Source organism: Calliphora vicina, chromosome 2 (genome assembly GCF_958450345.1).
Source record: "Calliphora vicina chromosome 2, idCalVici1.1, whole genome shotgun sequence".
NCBI lineage: Eukaryota > Metazoa > Arthropoda > Insecta > Diptera > Calliphoridae > Calliphora > Calliphora vicina.
Window position 1 is genome coordinate 11,774,169 of NC_088781.1, and position 20,818 is coordinate 11,794,986.

Here is a 20,818-nt window from a genome sequence, read left to right on the forward strand (position 1 = left end):
GTCTTTTCAAATATTGAAATATTTTTTTAAGATTTAAGAAAAATAAAAACATAAATTTATATGTATTTAGATATTTAGTAGGTATGTTGTAGTATTGTATTTTTCCCCAGTTGTTAGAAAGAACAAAAAACACGACAAAATACTACAAAGAACGTGTTATTAAGCAGAGTATGTAGGTATTTCGTCAGCGCCATTTTTAAGAATTTTTTTTTTGGTGGCAGGAAAAATAAAGAGATATCAAAAACACAAATATAATAAATGACCCAATATTCTGACATAATTTTTCCACTTTTAAAATTTGTTTCTTTTTTAAATAAATATGACTTAATGATTATTATCACCTGATGGATTATTTTGCGCAGAATTCAAAACTAGCACATGAACACGGTTCTTTTTACAAAATTCATTAAAATATTTAAAAAATTTTGAAAAATTATGAAAATTTAGTTTCTAAATTAGCAATTTGTTTGTAATTAAAATAGCAATTTGTTGTTAATGAAAGTGAAAATAATAATTTAAATTAAATGCAATTTGAAGGTGAATTTATATTAAGTAATGTTGGTGTAAAATGTTTAAAGAGACAGACAAGTGCTTTTTCTTACAATAAATGAATGAGAATTAAAAGAAACAGAAATAAATATTTTTATATCATACACTAGATTAAATTAAGTGTTAATTAAAAAAGCATTAAGAAAAATAATAATAAAATAAATTCTCATCACAATTAAATTGATATTAAAGAAACAAACGTTTTACAAAACAACTAAACTAATTAAAAACACGCGCGCTTGCATAAAAAAGTAAAGTAAAGCAAACATGTCGGGGCAGCAACCGCCGCCAAATGGACCACGTGGCTGGAATCCACGTGTAGCATCGCCCTCAACATTTATGTATCGTCCTCCATCCCCTTGGACCCCGGTGGCTCCAAGCCCCCCTCCAATTATCTCGGGGCCACGCAGACCATCAATGCCTTCACCAGCTCCCATGAGTCCTACACCATTTGCTCATGCCATGTCACCAGGACCCAGCAACTTGCGTGGCACTAGAGGTACTAACAATATGCCACATCCACGTCCTCAATGGCCTCAACAAGCCCCCATGGCGGGTAACATGTCGCCGGCTCCCTATCAGCCACCCATGTTTCAACCCACCTTCTATCCTAATCAGCAGCAGCAACAGCCATTAACACAGCTGCCACCAAAGGTCTGCCCATCGCCTACAGCCTATGCAGGTGCCAATGGTCCAAGGCCTTTCCGACCCGTCCAACATCAAAATTCGTATGGCGGCGATCCTGCGAGTTCATTTCAACTTTCGCCCACCCCATCGCCGATTGTCTGTCAGACACCTAACTCTGAGTTCATGTATGGCAGCAATCGTCAAACTCCGATGTCTCATGCATACGAAACACAACAATATCAACAACAATATCCGAGACAACAACAACAACAGTACGCTCTACCATCGATGCAACAACAACAACAACGTCCTCAATCACAAAATCAATACGACTTTGTTGGTGTACCGCTAGAGCCTCCACAGCCTAAATCGTATGTGATTTATGATGACGAAGAGGAATATGGTCCATCAACAGCTGAAATTATAGCCAATCAATCACAAGATTATGTTGATGAAAAACTTGCCGAATATCAAATGACTATTTTGCAATTGCAAGGTAAGTGCTAATATTACTATTTTAATACATTAATATCACTAAATAATTGACAAACTTTAATTTACTGAATTAAATTTCCTTTCGATGACTCAAATGCCTTTTTACAGGGTAACATTTTGCTTGCCCTTTTTTGTAACTTAACTGTTTGATCATAAAAGCCATGAGTGCAAAAAGTAAAATGTTAGAGTTATAAAAAGAATATCAACATTCTCAGGCTCTCTGAATTAAAAAAAGGACAAATATGTGAAAGTTTTCACTTTCTTAGGGTGAAATTGTTGCCCTTTTTTGTAACTTAACTTTTTTTTATCATAAAAGCCATGTTTTCAAAACATTTCCACTCTCTCTGAAATAAAAAAGGGCAACTATGTGACATCTTTGCCTTTCTTAGGGTGATCCGATCGCCTTCTTTCAACACAGATAACAAAAATGCAATTTAAGAACATGCAATTAGGATAAGAAACAAAGTTATAAACCTAAAGGTTCGCACAGTTTCTTCCATATGCACTCCTTATATTAGGATGTGTTTTGACACATTATTTAGGTCCTTTATAGACGTTTTTGGAAATTTGATTTGTACAATCAAGGTGTCTGAAGGTGTCTTAATGGGTATAATTTAACAAAATTAATAAAATATTCTTTGGTATTCTAAACATTTTTTCTTTCTTCAATTTGTTTCTTTCTTTTAAATGCCCTTTGCATTGAAGCAAATGATTTCAATTTGAATTTATTATAATACTTATAAAAAATAAAAACATTAATCAGTTTCAGTAGCACATATCTTGTGAAATTGTTTAAATTATATGTATTTTATTTTGTATTAAGCTTTCCAACTCTTGTGAAATAAGAACAATATTTAAATTCAAAAAGAAAATAAAAAACACATTTCTAATTATACTCGTACAAAAATAGGGAAAATTAAAGAAAATTATTTTTGAGTGTTTATACAAACCAAGTGAGGCTAAATGTAGACATGATGCACTTCATTACCCGTAAAAAAAATATATAAATAAACTTTTATGTGAACGCACTTTAATGTGTGTATCTTTTTCGGTCAAATATTTGTTTGTTTTTCAATTTAGAACAGGAATGAAAAATTGAAATTGGTTCAGTTTTAGTAAAAAAAATACTTTTTGGAGTAATGATGCTCTTTGGAAATCCAATAAGAACAAAATAGTGATAATGGGTTTATAACAATGGTCTGCATAAGGATAACATGGAATATGTGCTTTCTTTCTCTATTATAATCTGACCATATATTGTTTTTAATTTTTATTTCATAGTTTTAATTTTTAAGAATTGCGTTCATATTCGTAAATATGTTGTAAATGACCAATTACAACTTACAACTTGGTGCATAAGAATGCCAACCGCTGAACATTAAAATTTTGTACCGAAATACCTAAATTTTTAAGAAGTGTCCAGAAGTATTTAATGGTACAGAAGTTCCCCAGCTAAAACTTTCAGTACCAAGAAATATGTTTAATAAACTCCTTATTTTAACCGGTTATGTCATTGGAAATATGTAGGTTGGTTCAAGTGATAAATTGCTGTAGTCAAGTGGTAGATCGCATTTAGTCAAATATACTCGAATTGATTTCTCTTTGACATACCTTACTAGTAAATTAGATTGCGCTACTCTATCAAGTCCAATTACTAGGGAAATTGAGATCTAGTAGATCTACACCCCTATCGCGAATCAATATTTCACATTAAATATATTACCTTTTCTCATTTTTCGTTCATCAACTTTGTTCACGTGAAAAAAATTCCCCAACATAGGAAATTTGTAGATGGAATTTTGTAAACAATAAACATCTGTTACAAGGCGAATTTATACAAGTTGGAGTCAGTCAATCAGCTGATTACTCTTTTATCGCTTGTTTGGTTCTAACACCTGTCAAAGCTTGTTTTTATACTTCAATATCTATATATTCTAAGCTAATTAACAAAATATTTACATTTTGCATAAATAAGTAAAGCCCTCACTATTTAATTATCTACACTATATTTAGTTTCAATACATATTTGTTTAATTTCTGTTTTTTGACATTTGTTAAGAACATTTGTTGTTTTTGTAGAACTACCACCACCTTGTATAAATTCGCCTTGATCTGTTACAAACAAAATCAACTATTGTGAATGGAAAGTTCATGGGAATATCACGATAGCAATTTTTCCCTTCGAGGGAAACGGATATTTCATGGTAACATATGTAAATTTCACATGTTTTGTCGATAGGGGTGATAATCTATCGCAGATCCAGACAACTCAGTTAGATCGTCCAGTCATTGTATACGGTATAATTTGTTGTGGCATTTCTGCCGCTCATTTAGTATCAGGCATCTGATGATAGAGTTTTCGGACTAAATTTTTTTTGCAATCCAGCATATGTTCATTTTACGCCATCTATTATCAGGCTTCTGAAGATAGAGTAGCTTCAGATATACATATATACAAAGGGAGATCGCTCTAGTTCGTTCTTCTTACTTAATCTGAACATATGTATCTTCTTTACACTGCCTAGCTAAGGCGAAAGCAGTAGCATAAGAATTGATTGGAAGTGCCGAAAGACTACACCATTTCCAATTGTATTTCAGAAGTTTCTAATTGTATTTCAGAAAATTCTAATTATATTTCAGAAAATTTCAATTTAATTTCAGAAATTTCCAGTTATATTTCAGAATTTTCTAATTGAATTTGAAAATTCTCATTCAATTTCAGAAATTTTGTAATTATATTTCAGAAATTTCCAATTGTATTTCAGAAAATTCTAATTATATTTCAGAATTTTCTAATTGAATATAAGAAATTTCCAATTATATTCAAGAATTTTCCATTTATATTTCAGAAATTTATAATTGTATTTCAGAAACTTCCATTTGTATTTCAGAAAATTCTAATAGCAACACCAATTTAAATTTCTGAAATACAAATAGAAATTTCTGAAAAACAATTGGAAAATTCTGAAATACAATTAGAAACTCTTTAAGTATAAATTAAAAATTCTGAAATACAAATGGAAATTTCTGAAATATATTTGAAAAATTCTGAAATTAAATTGGAAATTTCTGAAATATAATTAGAAATTTCTGAAATTGAATTGGAATTTTCTGAAATACAATTAGAAACTTCTGAAACACAATAGGAAATGGTGTAGAATAGAAGAAGAGTTTTATGATACATGCCGCTTCTGAGATATACATATTATAGAGGAATCAAAACTGCCTTACTAAAGCGGCAGCAGTAGTATCAGATTGAGAGTATTGACAGTTTAGATAAGGAGAAATAACGCTACTGTGAAATATTACACAGAAAAAATTATATTTCAATTCAAACATTTATCCCATATTGAACTGGTTTCAATTATTTCATAATTAAATCATGTATTCATTTGCTCAAAAACAAAATTTCTTGATATTTTCTATTGAATTTGATTATTTTGACAATTGAATATACAATTTTCGTTATTGGTTGAATTTCAAATACAAAAATTATTGAATAGATAATTTTCGTAATTGAAAACACATTTTTGTTATTTTTTGTTTTCATGACATTATTACCTAATAAATTCTAAGTAATGCTGATAGTATGTAGCAGTCATTACAAAGCAAATTACTCAATATGTGGCATTTCAATAGCAATTTTTTCTAGGCCATTTGTCTGCTTTTACACAGGGCAAGTTTACTTGAAGCAAGTCTCGTCGATTTCCTTTTAAACTTGCTCGTCTGTTTACACACAGCAAGTCTGTGAGCAATTTTGTATGGCAAAACCTAATAGACGCCATATTGAAAATGAGAAAACAAAATAAATTTGAAGAGACTTGCCAGTACAAGCAAGTGTGTACCCCTCTTCTTTCTTCTTGCCTCTCTCTCCTATAAACTCTAGACTTGCGCATGAAAAATTGCCCTGTGTAAAAGCAGACTTTGCAACAATTGTATAATTTTAAAATATATTGGCAAATATGTACTATTATAACAATTGCCATTTGCCACCTTTCCCATTTATATAAAAGTTAAAAATATTTTCGGTTTAATAGAATTACTACTCTCAATGATGTCATTTAACGTTGCACGACAATATACATATTAATTTGTTGCGTTCAACTAGTTCTATTATTTGCTGAATGCAACCTTTATGTAGTTATAGTAAATATAAAACAATAAATTTAATTCAAGTAACGAAAAAAAAACGTTATTTGAAAAAAATTACATAAATTTAAATAAAATGATTTCATTTCTCATTTTTTTTTTTTAATATGTCGATAAAGATCAACTCAAATTGTAGTTTCTATCATTGTTTGGTTCGCCTTGTTTGAATGATGTGATCTTTTTAACATTATATAAGAAAAATCATTCATTCATTCATACAAACATTAACATACAGTTGGAAAATTTGAAATAACAAAAAAAAGGAAAACAAGTTTTCAAACAAAAATAATGAAAATCATTAAAAAAACACCGACAAATTGAAAATTAGTTTTTTTGTGTTTAGCACCCGCTAGCTTGTGCCATTAATCATCGTCAATTGTTTTGCGATTGAAAAATGTCTTTTGAATAATGTTCTTGTTTAACAATTAAATTTAAAATTAAATTGAAATTTTAATTAAAAGTGATTTAATTTTTTTAGCAAAAACATTGAGGTGTTTACATGGTTTGAGTTAAAAAATATTGTGCAAAACAAACAATTTTATTTTGTTTTATTATTTTTATTCGTTATCTAGTTTAAACAAACAACTTATGAAATATTTTTTTGTGAATATGTGCATAAACGTACATATTGAAACCATTATTATGCCAAACGCATTTGTTTTTCGTTTTTTTTTTGTTTAAATAAATGACAGATTATGTCATTTTTATTTTAATTGATTTTTATTTATAAATTTTATTTTGTTGAATTTTTGATTTAAGACCTCATCAATCTGAACGTATCGTAAAGGTTAATTGAAATGCAGTAACTTGAAATCGTTATAGCTGATTTTGTTTTAATATATTAAGGATTTTTGTATAAAGGATAAACTAATTCTAGAACTTTTTTTACAATAATTTTTTTCGATATTAAAGAAATTACCTTAAGGGGAAGTAAATGTCCTCTAAACAAATTAGGTAACTATTTCCTTTAAATACCGGTCCTAGTTCTAACACTTTATACATTAATATGGCGTCATTTGAACAGTGGTCGGCGTCAAGAGAACAATAAACTTTCTCTAAACTAAATCCTCTGGGTGAAAGACCGTTCCTAGTTGTAACACTTTATATGAAGGGGACCTATCACTTAATATGGCGTTAGAGTCATGATAATAACAACAGTCGTCGGCATGAAGAGAACATGGAATATGAATTATAATAACATTTTATGTATTTTCTTTCTCAGCTATTTATTGTGAGTTTTATTTCTTATTTGATATTTTTATGAACATCATTAATATCAAATTGTTGAGTACAAGTAAATAATAACCAAACATGTTTGGCCCCAGGTGGATATAAGTGCCGACCACTGCATTAGAAAGATCACCGAACTAACCTCAGTTCACATGCAAACCTCTTCTTTTAATAAACCAAATATTGTGAGTTTGCAATCGTCCCCACTGTACACTGGGTTTGTGGTTAGTTTCTCAAATAAAAATCACATTAAACAAGTTTCGTGGGATCAAATAACACTTGCACTTTTACACGCAAAAACAGCTACAAAAATAACAAAAAAACATAAAGAATTATTATGGCCAGAATAGCGATAAGATAAGTAGTAATTATGAGTAAATCGTATAAAATATTAAACCCTACATACATTGATACCGGCGCTGATAAACTGAAGCGGTATATATATTTTGCAAAGTGCACAATAATATCATCAGCTATATGTATTTATCAAAGATAACTGTTTGACAAAGCAGGTCTCTACCTAAAACTTAAAAGGCCCTAACTAACATTTTAAATAAATTAGGGGTAACAAGAAGGTGGATTAATTAATCGGTTAACCGTTTAACGCTTGAATACCCAATTAAGTAATCAATACCCAGCAGTTCTAGGAGACAGTCCCAAATTAGTGATTTCACCTATCATTTAGAGTGACAACTTGTTACATAAATAGCCACGTGACAAGTTATTTTAACACTTGCATGTAATAAGTAGGGGTCAATTGATGCTTTTGGATTAGTCAACGAATTAGATTCACATACCGGTTACATAGATTCAGTTATCTTACTAGTTATCTAATTGGTTACTTGATTATCTAGATAACTAGTTATTTTAACAAGTACGGGTACAAGCGGAATCTAATTGGCCTCAAATAGTCAGTGAAAAAGACATCTCATAGACAGTCCAATAACTGATTGCTTGTAAACAAACCTTCCTCCCACAACTCTCCAATACATTACTTCTGGTGGGTAAAATAATTAATTTCTAAAGTCCAGTAAAAAATAAATGTTTAAAGTGATTACCAGGGAAACCAAAATATCCAAATGCATGTTTTTTCTGGTGAGTGTAATGAGCACATGGATAAGATATTTACACGTTTCAGAACTATTTAAGTATTTTGGCATCGATTTGTTAGTGCATATTTTTGCATATTTTTGCATATATTTGTTTAAGAGCATATTTATGTCATACTTAATAGCATATTTTCACTTTATCAAAAACAAATTTTGTCTTACTTATTTTGTGTTACAGGTTTTTACTTCCTTTATTTAAAATTCAAAATTGATGGCTGATAGATGGCTTTTTTTAATATAAAATAAGCACTATTTTAATAATATCGCCATCCAAATATTAAATTTTAGTTCTAATTCAACTTAACTTAACTAAGTGTTAAAGAAATATTGTCTTTTAAATTTGCTCCTATAAATCAGTTGATGTCGAAAGAAAATTTTCTATGTATAAAAATGTTTTCAGATCCAATAGACAACGATTTTTATTTGAAAATTTAAGTCAATATTTTATAATTTATTGCAATAATAACCTTAATTGAAGAAGTGACTTTATATTTATATATAAAACTAGTTGACCCCCCCGGCTCGCCCGGTACCTATTTACTAATGTTAGTACTTCAAGTTTCTCCAACCCACATACACCTGCCTGTTCTTATTTATTTGCAAATAAAATATCTAAATTTGTACTGCATACTTTAGGGGGCTTTTTTATTACAGTTGACTGGAGTAAAAAAAAAAATTATCCGAGTTTTAGCCGGAATTTTTGATTTTTTTTTCTTTACAAACCATCTCCAGAATATTTCGAATCGAATAAAAAAAATCAGCCAAATCGCTCCAGCCGTTCTCGCGTGATGCCATTACATACATGGACCATTTCATTTTTATATACATATATAGATATCATCAAAAAATACCTCTCGAGGCCTTTTCATAGCTTATGTTCCTATTGTTTTTATATTGTATTTATTTTTTGTTATACTTGTTTTAGTTCATGTTATTTTTGTTTATTTTGTGTTACTTTACCTTTTTAGAAATGAATTGATTTTTATTAAATAAAAGTATATTTTTTGGTTAAAAATTATGTAAAAGTTTGTTTTATAAGAGCATATTTTTTAAATTTTAAGAGCATATTTTATAGATTTTACTGCATATTTCATATTTCCCTGGTGATTACACTATAGGTTACTTAGAGACACAAAAGTGACAATTATGTTATACTTAATCTAAAAGAAAATAAACTGTATGAGAATTATATCAACACAATTTGTATAAAACCAGTTTGTACGATTTACTCACAAAACGTTTGAAGTGACTACACTATAGATTACTTAGAGTCACTTAGGTGACAATTGACTTCACGTTAGATTACCTGGGATGTATAAAGTAAGCAATTGATTACTTTGCTTAACAGCTTGGTACTGTTACCATTCTATGTATGATTGCCTATAAAATATTGTATATTTATGTATGTATGTGCATAAAATGTGCAGTGTTTTATGATCATAATTTGTTCATGGATCTTTAGACATACTCATGAATTTGATCTGTAATTGAAGGTATTCATGTACATATGTAAGTAAATGTATGAATATAATATTATCATTGTTTTAGCTGTTGTTGTTGGAGGTTAACAACTTTAACTAGAAATCATATATTGTACATACTTAGATATTTATGTGAATGCACCAACTCAAGTTTAGATATTTTCAAGTTTATTGTTGTGGCAATAATAACACTATGACGTCATTTATAAAAATTTAAAGAATCAATATTTTTACGGATCTAATAGAAATGTGAAATGTGTTTGTTGGCAAACGTAAGGACATCTGACTGAAATGTTTGTAGACAAAAAGACTTTACTATATCGATATCGATACTGCCCCCAGAATTGATCATTTTACGATAAAAACTGGTTCTTTATCGACATGATATTTTGTAAATAAATTTTTATTGTTTTTTGCAAAAAAAATTAATGTCTTTTAAAGGCCTTTGTAACAAGATATAAAACTACAAAATTGCATTGATGATATTTAAGCTATAAAATCTGTTATAGCAATTCCTTTGTAACCAGGATAAAGTCTAGTTGTGTTAAGAGACACAAGGTCTTTGCATCATCATCGTTTTCCAAGTTCAAACCTATATTTTTTGCTTTATTTTTTAAAATAAACCAATTTTTATTTTCAGAAAGCATCTCAGATGTGGAGTTTTTGAATATTCATTCAACAACTAAAATAAATATTTAAACATTCAACTCATATGTGAGTTCCTCAAACAATATTCCTGGGGGACATTTGTATGGAATCTAGGTGAAATCATTGATCCATTTTCGATTCAAAACAAACCTTATTAACAGAGAGTATTTGTGCAAAAGTTCAGCCATCTAGCTCCTTTCGTTTGGGCCCTATCGTGTTTTCAATAGAGAGACAGACGGAAGGACATAGCTAGATGGTCTTAGAATCTTTTAAAGAATATATACATATGTATAGTAATGTGTGTTTGCGACAAATAATTTGATGTGTTACAAACGCAATGACAAAATGTCAGCCATTCTTTCCATAAACCCATTCCTAGCATCTTATTCGTTTGCTTCATTCAAAGGATTTTATTTAAATAAAATTCATTCGTCTTTGAATTAATTCATAATGGAATTAATTCCTAACAGAATTTATTCAATCTTTGAGTGATTAAATTTTTGTTAATTCAAATCTAATACAAATTGAATTAAAATATTTTTTCTTCATTCAGTTTGGTTTTTAATCATTTACAAAATGAATTAAAAAAATTAACTTAAACCTTTTTGTAATAGAGTTGAATTTAAGAAAAATTTAATCAGTACATTTTTAAAGCTATTTTAAAATGGATTTGAATTCAAGAAAATTTGAATGATTCAATAAGGAATTAATTCTAAAAAAGAATGATTTCTCAAGGGAATGAATACACTACATTTGAAGTTCAAAAGAATTAAGCCTATGAAGTAATTCATAATGATTTCATTAACGGAATGTTTAAGATATAACATTTATTTTGATTTCGAAAATGGAATTAAGAATTAATTCTTTCGAATCTTTGCATTGGAGGCATTTAATTTTAAAACTTCCTTTGTTAAAAGAATTTTTTCTGAACCTTTGATAAATGCCCTTGACTTGAAAGTCTATGTGTTTGCTCAAATCTTCAGTTGTTACTATTTAATCAAGATATAAATGGGGCATTTCATGTCAAGTGAACCAACTTTTGAAATCGGTGTCTTCCGATCGGGATGAAATTTGCACCAAGGTTAGCTCTATTGGATAGTAACTCAGACACAATTTTTCAACAACATCGGTCGAGAACTCTCTGAGTTATAGGGGGTAAAATTTTGACAATTTGGTCAAACAGGGGTTTTTTCTTATCCATGTAACTTATTACCTATTGTTCTTAGCAAAATGTGTCCCAAATAGTATAGATAGCTATTTCTTCGATCTTTCGAAAAAAAATATTTAAAAAAAAAAATAAAAAAATTTTAATATTTTTTTTCCGAAATCAAAAACTTTTTTGACTTTTTTTTAAAACACGTTTTTTTTTTTTCTTAAAATAAAGTTTAGATATTTTCCTTGAACACCTACTTGGTCGCTTAGTGGGATGCGAGTGGGATATCTATCAAAATAAATATTTTGTAACTCAAAACATAAAATTTTTGACTTTTTTTGCAAAATCAAAAACTTTGTTGACTTTTTTTTTTCAAAATGGACCCTTTTTTAATTTTTTTTTTTTAGGTCAAACAAAAGCTTAGATATTATCCTTGAAGACCCTTTTGGTCGCTTAGTGGGATGCGAGTGGGATATCTATCAAAATAAATATTTTTTAACTCAAGACTTACAATTTTTGACTTTTTTTTTTGCAAATACGATTTTTTTTCCAAATGGGCCCTTTTTTTAAAATTTTTTTTGTAGTCAAAAGAAAGCTTAGGTCCATTCCTTTAAGATATTTTTAGTCCCTTAGTGGGATGCGAGTGGGATATCTATCAAAATAAATATTTTGTAACGCAAGACATACAATTTTTTAATTTTTTTTTGCAAAATCAAAATTTTTTTCCAATATGGGCCCTTTTTTAATTTTTTTTTTTGCTCAAAAGAAAGCCTAGGTCCATTCCTTTAAGATATTTTTAGTCCCTTAGTGGGATGCGAGTGGGATATCTATCAAAATAAATGTTTTAACACAAAAATTGTATGTCTTGAGTTACAAAACATTTATTTTGATATATATCCCACTCGCATCCCACTAAGCGATCAAAACCATCTTAAAGGAATAGGCCTAAGCTTTCTTTATAGCAAAAAAAAAAATTACAAAAAGGGCCCATTTTAAAAAAAAGTCAAAAAAGTTTTTGATTTTGCCAAAAAATCAAAAATTGTATATCTTGAGTTACAAAATATTTATTTTGATAGATATCCCACTCGTATCCCACTAAGGGACCTAAAATATCTTAAAGGAATGGACCTAAGCTTTCTTTTGACTAAAAAAAAATTTTTAAAAAAGGGCCCATTTTGAAAAAAAATTCGAATTTGCAAAAAAAAAGTCAATAATTGAATGTCTTGAGTTACAACATTTTTATTTTAATAGATATCCTACTCACATCTTCCTAAGTGACAAAATAGGTCTTAAAGGAAAAGACCTAAGCTTTCTTTTGAGCAAAAAAAAATTTTTAAAAAAAAGTCCCATATTGGAAAAAAATTTCGATTTTGCAAAAAAAAATTAAAAAATTGTTACAAAATATTTATTTTGATAGATATCCCACTCGCATCCCACTCGCATCCCACTAAGGGACTAAAAATATCTTAAAGGAATGGACCTAGGCTTTCTTTTCAGCAAAAAAAAAAATTAAAAAAGGGCCCATATTGGAAAAAAATTTTGATTTTGCAAAAAAAAATTAAAAAATTGTATGTCTTGCGTTACAAAATATTTATTTTGATAGATATCCCACTCGCATCCCACTAAGGGACTAAAAATATCTTAAAGGAATGGACCTAAGCTTTCTTTTGACTACAAAAAAAATTTTAAAAAAAGGGCCCATTTGGAAAAAAAATCGTATTTGCAAAAAAAAAAGTCAAAAATTGTAAGTCTTGAGTTAAAAAATATTTATTTTGATAGATATCCCACTCGCATCCCACTAAGCGACCAAAAGGGTCTTCAAGGATAATATCTAAGCTTTTGTTTGACCTAAAAAAAAAAAATTAAAAAAGGGTCCATTTTGAAAAAAAAAAGTCAACAAAGTTTTTGATTTTGCAAAAAAAGTCAAAAATTTTATGTTTTGAGTTACAAAATATTTATTTTGATAGATATCCCACTCGCATCCCACTAAGCGACCAAGTAGGTGTTCAAGGAAAATATCTAAACTTTATTTTAAGAAAAAAAAAAAAAAAAAAAAAAAGGACGTGTTTTAAAAAAAACTCAAAAAAGTTTTTGATTTCGGAAAAAAAATATTAAAAATTTTTTATTTTTTTTTTTAAATATTTTTTTTCGAAAGATCGAAGAAATAGCTATCTATACTATTTGGGACACATTTTGCTAAGAACAATAGGTAATAAGTTACATGGATAAGAAAAAACCCCTGTTTGACCAAATTGTCAAAATTTTACCCCCTATAACTCAGAGAGTTCTCGACCGATGTTGTTGAAAAATTGTGTCTGAGTTACTATCCAATAGAGCTAACCTTGGTGCAAATTTCATCCCGATCGGAAGACATCGATTTCAAAAGTTGGTTCACTTGACATGAAATGCCCCAAATATAAAATCTACAACTTTCATTATCTATTAAAATGTATACTAAAATACAAATATATATAGATATACAATTGAACGATAAGATTTTATAAAGCCCAATAATTTCTTATCTTTGTAGCTTATTGAATATCGTAGTTATTTTAGGTTTGTTAGTAAGATTCTTATTAGGGATGGTTTTGTTATGCATTCGTACCAACAACTGGTACAATTAAATATTGTGGTGTTAAATCGTATATGCTATTGGAACCAACAAAAAAGTACGTTTTCGTACTAACTTTTTCATTCATAACATGAACTACTCTCAGATTGTACATATTCTGAGCAACAACTGTTGGAATGTTAAATAAAACAATAAACAACAAGATAAAGCTCTCTCTCTCTCTCGAATTATACCGGTTGTCAGTGATGTTAATGTTTCATAAATAAAATGAGTGGAGGAATAACAAAAAACACTTAATTTAAATAATAAATTATTTAGAAGTTTTTTAAATGAATTTTCCAATATTCTTTATTTAAAACTAGTTGGCTACCCCGGCTTCGCCCGGTAGCATTTACTAATGTTAGTTCTTCAAGTTTCTCCAACCCACATACACCTGCCTGTTCTTATTTATTTGCAAATAAAATATCTAAATTTGTACTGCATACTTTAGGGAGCTTTTTTATTACAGTTGACTACTGGACTCAACAAATTTCCGAGTTTTACCCGGATTTTTTTAAATTTTTTTTCTTTACAAACCATCTCCTGAAAATTTAGAATTGAATAAAAATATCAGTCAAATCGCTCCAGCCGTTCTCACGTGATGCCATTACATACATGGACCATTTCATTTTTATATATATAGATTATTTATACCGGTTTTCTAATCAGTTCTGTAATACAAAAGTGTCTCTTAAACTATGTTTAAACTGAACATCTGTTTTGATAGGAGTAACCAAAGTTTAACAGTGATACTGCGATTAAGTTAAACTTTTTGCATATAATCTTATATCATCCTAGACGGAGGTTTACTTCCACAGAATTATCCACATGATTGGTTTCTCGGTAGAGGGCTTTTAGTTCGGTCACGGATGCAGGGGGAAAGGAAATTCCCCTAAAAACCAAAAAGTTTCAATATAAAAAAGGACAAAAATAAAAATGGTTAACCTTCATTCGTCCCTGTTTTAGTTCAACCACTTTATATGAAAGAGAAATGTGACTGATTCTGATATGTTTCTGAACTCTTATAAAAATAGGTAGCACTTTTAGTGATTGATTAAGAATGATGCCTAGAGAGAATCCAACTTATCAGATACATACCGGTTCTAGTTCTAACGCTTTATGTTAAAGTGGCTTTTCACTTTAAATCAGTGTTCGGCCCTAATAACCTCTAGAGGCCGAACATGATCAGTTATATTCTGTAAGCATCGCAAGTGTCAACGAAGTTCATTCAAATTATTAAATATGAAACAATAAATAGCTAGACAGATTACAACATGGATTAAATTTTTAATTTAATCCATGTTCTCTTTATGCCGACCACTTCTTTAAATTGACTTTTTAGTGGAGGAGGAAATTGACACCTTTTAGATTTTAATCCAATATTATGTGGATTTGATCAGCTTCTGTTATTATAAAATATATTGCAATGAATTGCTAACATTTCTACAAAATTTATTTTAAATTCATGGAAAATTTGCCTGCTTTTCTCGGGAATATTTATTTACAAATTAAAGGGAACTTTCTGTAATTTCTTTATAAGTTTTCCTCTTAAAGTTGCAGTATTATTTCTGAACAGATAAAACAGATTCGTTGCTGATCGAATGATTCACTTATATCCATAGATTTTATCGACAGATATTATAGACTGAATCAGTTGATTAGCAATACATTTTCTCCCCTAAATCCATAACTATGTCTCTGTGTGACAAAAACAGAGAAATCCCAAAAAAACATTAAATCACTAAAAATTCAAGCTCTTGAAATTTTTGTTGGAATTTGACTTGAATGCAAATTTAATTATGTTTTAAAAATTAAATATTTTTCAAATAATTTATGTTTCCTTTATACTGGAGAATGTTATTGATAGAAAGTGTAATACAACTATAATTCGATTGCTTGTCACTGGATTCAAGGCTTGAATTACACTTGCATTCAACTTGAATTCCAGCAAAAATGTTTATTTGAAACAGACAAATTTTCTTTTCTAAATACCAATTGAAATTTGAAGTTCTTAAACGAATTGTTATCTAGAGAAAATAATGACAATAATACTCCTAATAAGCATTTTCACTGGAATTGAAATCGAAATCAAGTGCAATTCAAACCTTGAATCCAGTGTCAAGCAATTGAAATAGATAGCGGAGTCGATTTGTTTGTTGAAATCAATTTTCTGAAGACCCCTGATATCTTCTTCCAAATCTTCAAAAATCGGTCCACAACTGGCTGAGATATGAGGAAAAAACCAGGACAACATCGATTTTTGACCTATATCTGGATTACTCAGTCATAAATATAGACAATATGGATATCTAATGATAGATATTTCAAAGACCTTTGCCACGACGTATATAAGACCATAGTAAGTTGGACCTACAATGAGTCAAAATCGGGAAAAATAATTTTTAACCCGAAAATTTTTAAATTTAAAAAAACAACTCGGAAATTTTTTTCCAAAAAATTAAAAAACTGGAAAAAAAAATTGTTTTTTTTTTTTTTTTGTTCACCTAAAATATTTAAAATTTTTATTTTGAAGTATAATTTGGTGAAGGGTATATACTTGTTTTGAAGTACCTTTGTTAAAATTGATAAAGGGTGGATGTGCAAAGAGAGATCAAACTTGGTATTGAGTGGTAAATTTTAAATGTTTGAAACAACTTCAAAAATTTAATACCATAATATTGGTATAAAAAAGCCGCTAAATTAACTTTTTTTTAAACAAAACTCTCCATTTCAAAATCCGCATTTAAGTGGTTAAAAACCTCTACATCTGGAGCGTAAAGAGAGCTAACTTGGCATCGCTTGCCTATCGGTCTGCCGCTGTACGCATTTACTCTCACACCCTGGTTTGCCGCTTCTATCTACATTTTATTGAAATTTATTTGTTTTGTTTTTGTCTATTGAAAAATAACTGCGCACTCAAGGTATGTACGCTAAGTTCGACTCAAAATTGATTCAGTAACGAAACGGCTTTCAGCCGCAACGGATTGGAAAAACTTAAAACTACAAAAAAAAATAATTCATCAAACGAGATAGAACGTTGTTTTGAGAAGCAAACAAACAAACACAAAAAAATAGTGTGTAAATGATATGATGATTTTTTAATTGTATTTGAAAAAAAGTTGTTATAAAATAACACAAAATTAAAAACGCCCTAATGAGGCCCTAAAAAAAGAAGAGTTATATGAAAAATAGATGAAGAAAAACCAGTTTCAAATTGGGTTATTAAAAAACTACACTTGCATTTTACGGATACGAGTAAAGAAATAAAAAAATCTTAAAAAGTAATTAGAGAAAAAACGCAAATGAAAATAATTTGTAGTTAAAGAAAAAAAAAAGAAAAGCAGTTACAAAAGTGTAAACAAATAAATATTTCAACTGATTGTACTCGCACAAATAAAATTTCTAACAAAAAATTTCAATAAGAAAAAAGTGTACTACAGAAAATACTAGTTAGTAGTGGCTGCTCGCTTTTGCCGGCATTCATTCGTACGTCCTAGAGGAAAAAATCAATTTTTGTTACGATTACTTTTCTTCTAGAGTAGAGGCATGTTGTAGTGTATGAAGAAGGTATTGATTAAGTGTAAATTTGAATTAAACTTGGAGTAAATGCTAGACGACCATGGATAATACAACAGATGAGAGACATGAGGAAGACCCACCACCAATGGGGGTGGGTGAGGGCCACAGGCCAATACCAGCAGTGCGCAAACGCCGTTTGGTGGAAACAGCTGTTGAGTCGTCATCATCATCAAATGTGGATGCAACTCAACCATATGTTAGCCAAGGCCAAAGGCAAACGGATTTTGAGACCATTGACGAAGCCAGCAGCAATAAAGGGTTAGTGTATGATGAATCCATGCAGGAAACATCTACGGTATCCCGCACCATAACGAAAACTATTAAGACAACTACTTCAAGTTCCCATGAGTACTTGGTGGAGGGATATGACGCTTTGGGCAGGCCAAAGACTCCAACCACACCTTTACGTTTGAAACAGAAAGTGGCCATTTATGAAAAGGCCTGGTACTCGGGCGAGGGAGGAATTAAAAGATCAGCTGAACACATGAGTGAGGAAAGCCTCAAAAGCTCCACTGATAACACCGACATTGATATAAGTATTGACACGGACAATCCCTTTGACATAGACGTTTATGAAATTGAAAAGCGTCTGCGAGAAGAACGTAAGCGTGGTTTGGCCGAAGCTGAGGCCGCTAAATTGGCTTTCCAGCAAATACAATTAAGAGCCACACCTCAATCGCCGGCCCGTAAGGTGGAAATCCACGAAGAACACACTGCTAGCCCTTTTAACGTTACTCTAAAGACCACCAGTAAAATATCCCCAGGAGCGGTAACAGGACGCATTGAATTGGAAGAACATTCCACCAAAAGTCCGTTTAATGTAACACTACGCACAACTCAGCGTTATCGCAGAAATCCTCCCACACCAGAAGACATGTCAAGCTCTTCCCCATTTAATGTGACTTTACGCACCACCAAAAGACATTCCCCACAAGTAGATGATGGTAAAGTGGCTTCTGCCCGTTTCTTAGAAGGTGAAAAGACAGTCAGAGAAGTTATAGCAGCTGATGGGGTAAAAACCATAGTCACCTCTTCTATGACCACTGATGGCCGCAAACATGAAGAGAAAATCTTTCGTCATGGTGAGGGTTATTTCTCGCCACGTGCTTCTCCTCAGCGAGAAATGAGAGCTACAACTCCTTCGCGTTCGGTAGATATGACAGCCGGAGGACGTAGAATTTTAATAAAACTGGAAAACGAGGACGATCAAATGGATGTGTTTAGCACAGACGATTCGTACGATGTAACTGATTATAAAGTAACAAGTGAACGTCATTTTAAAGCAACTTCAGCAGCTGGTGAAACGGTTACTTTGGAAACACCCCCTAACATTGACATTATTGTTGGCACAACTAGCAACAACCCCAAACGTCGTACGGTTAGCCTGGAAACCAAACATGAACAAATGCCATGGCAAACGCAACAACATTATAGCAACTCCTCCTCCTCATCCACCGCTGCCTACACTACCAAGACTACCACAAAAATAACAACAACGTCCCATAAACATCAACGTGAATCATTGGAAAACGTTGAAACTCCTTGTAAAAATATCAGTATTTCGAAAACGATACAATCGCAAGGTTCTACGTCTCCAGAAGAATCGCATAGATTTGTAACAAAACAAACTATTTCTGGCTCCACCTCAACACCTGTCTCCTCTAGCTCCTCTAGGATTGGCAAATCGCTAACAAAAACCACCGCTACGCACAAGCTAACGAAACTAGAAACGGAAACGCAAACGCCGGTCGTCGACTCAGAGCACGATGCTTTGAAAAAACGTCTCGAAATAGTGGGTTATGGTCGCGACGGTCTCGGTCACGGTACTGGTGAACTCGGCTATAAAACCGATAAATTACGCGAAACCATAAGTGACGATTCGGATACGGAGGGTGCTGCTGCCAGCAGCATTGTAATTGTACCAACTAGCTCCACAACTCCACAGCAATATTCCTCTAAACAAGCAAGTGCAAGTGTAGAAAGTGCAATAACCCCAACGATTGCCGGTGGCGCCTTAGGTGCCTCTAGCTGCAGTACTTTGCATAAGTCTCTGACTCCGACTCAGACACAACAACACCAAAGTACTGCTACTACTGCTGCGTCCTCTAACGAATACCAAGAAATCCAATCCACAATGGCAGCAATAAAATTTGCTCGCAGTAACTCTCAATATGATACGCACATCAAGGAGAAAAGAGGTAACGTAATCAAAATAGGGATCTCAATTAGTCGAGTTTCATATATTAATCGAATAAAAGTGTATAATGTTTTTTTTTAAGTGATTGATTAATTTTCAAAATGTCCTTGATAATTCAAACGTTTCGAAAAATTTCATACTTTTTCTTTTCGAATTTGAACACTTCTCAGTTCAAGATAAAAAATCAAGATTAATAGAGTGAGTACACAATCATCTAAAGTGGGCAAAACATTGAAATGAGCTGAAACATGCTCTAAATTTAAACAACAATTAATAGCACATTTGAAAAGTTTTGGTTGGTTTCGGATTAGCCAAAATATTAGTTTCGGTTTAATCGAATATTCGATTAATCGACAATTATTGATCAGATAATTTTTTTATTCTATTGTAAAATTAAAAATGTTATTCATTCCAATAAAACAATATATTTTTAACTAGATTATTCGAATAAATATAATCGATTATTCGATTAATCGACAATTATTGATCGAATATATTTTTTTATTCTAAATTGAAAAATGTTATTCATTCAAATAAAAAAATAATTTTTTGCTCGATTATTCGAATAATTTCTATTCTTGTAAATTTAATCGACAATTATTGATCGAATAATTTTTTTATTCTAAATGGAAAACTGATGTTCATACGAATAAAAAAAAATTCTCGATTATTCGAATAATTTGTAGTCGAATAAAAAATCGAATAATTTTTTATTCTAAATTGAAAATTGCTATTCATTCGAATAAAAAAATATATTTTTTACTCGATTGTTCGAATAAATTTAATCGAATATTCGATTAATCGACAATTATTGATCGAATAATTTTTTTACTCTAAATGGAAAAATGTTGTTCATTCGAATAAATTTAATCGACAATTATTGATCGAATAATTTTTTACTCATTTGTAAATTGAAAAATGTTATTCATTCGAATAAAAAATATATTCTTTTTCTCTATTATTTGAATAATTTGTATTCGAATAAATTTA

The 20,818-nt window shown here is 30.5% G+C and overlaps 1 protein-coding gene across 14 annotated transcripts in view; it reads left to right on the forward strand.

The window, feature by feature from the left end:
* Positions 1–670: 670 nt before the first annotated feature.
* Msp300 (Muscle-specific protein 300 kDa) overlaps positions 671–20,818 on the forward strand; it is a 204,422-nt gene continuing 184,274 nt past the window's right edge. For 5 of the 14 annotated variants that reach the window (XM_065499424.1, XM_065499425.1, XM_065499427.1 and 2 more), the window contains exon 1: positions 16,823–19,829. In XM_065499424.1, the coding sequence (XP_065355496.1) occupies positions 17,672–19,829 (2,158 nt within the window). In that variant the 5' untranslated portion in view covers positions 16,823–17,671. Of the gene's footprint in view, positions 1,673–16,818; positions 19,830–20,818 lie in introns of those variants that run through there. The other 9 variants (XM_065499429.1, XM_065499430.1, XM_065499435.1 and 6 more) reach the window with 6 other exon arrangements.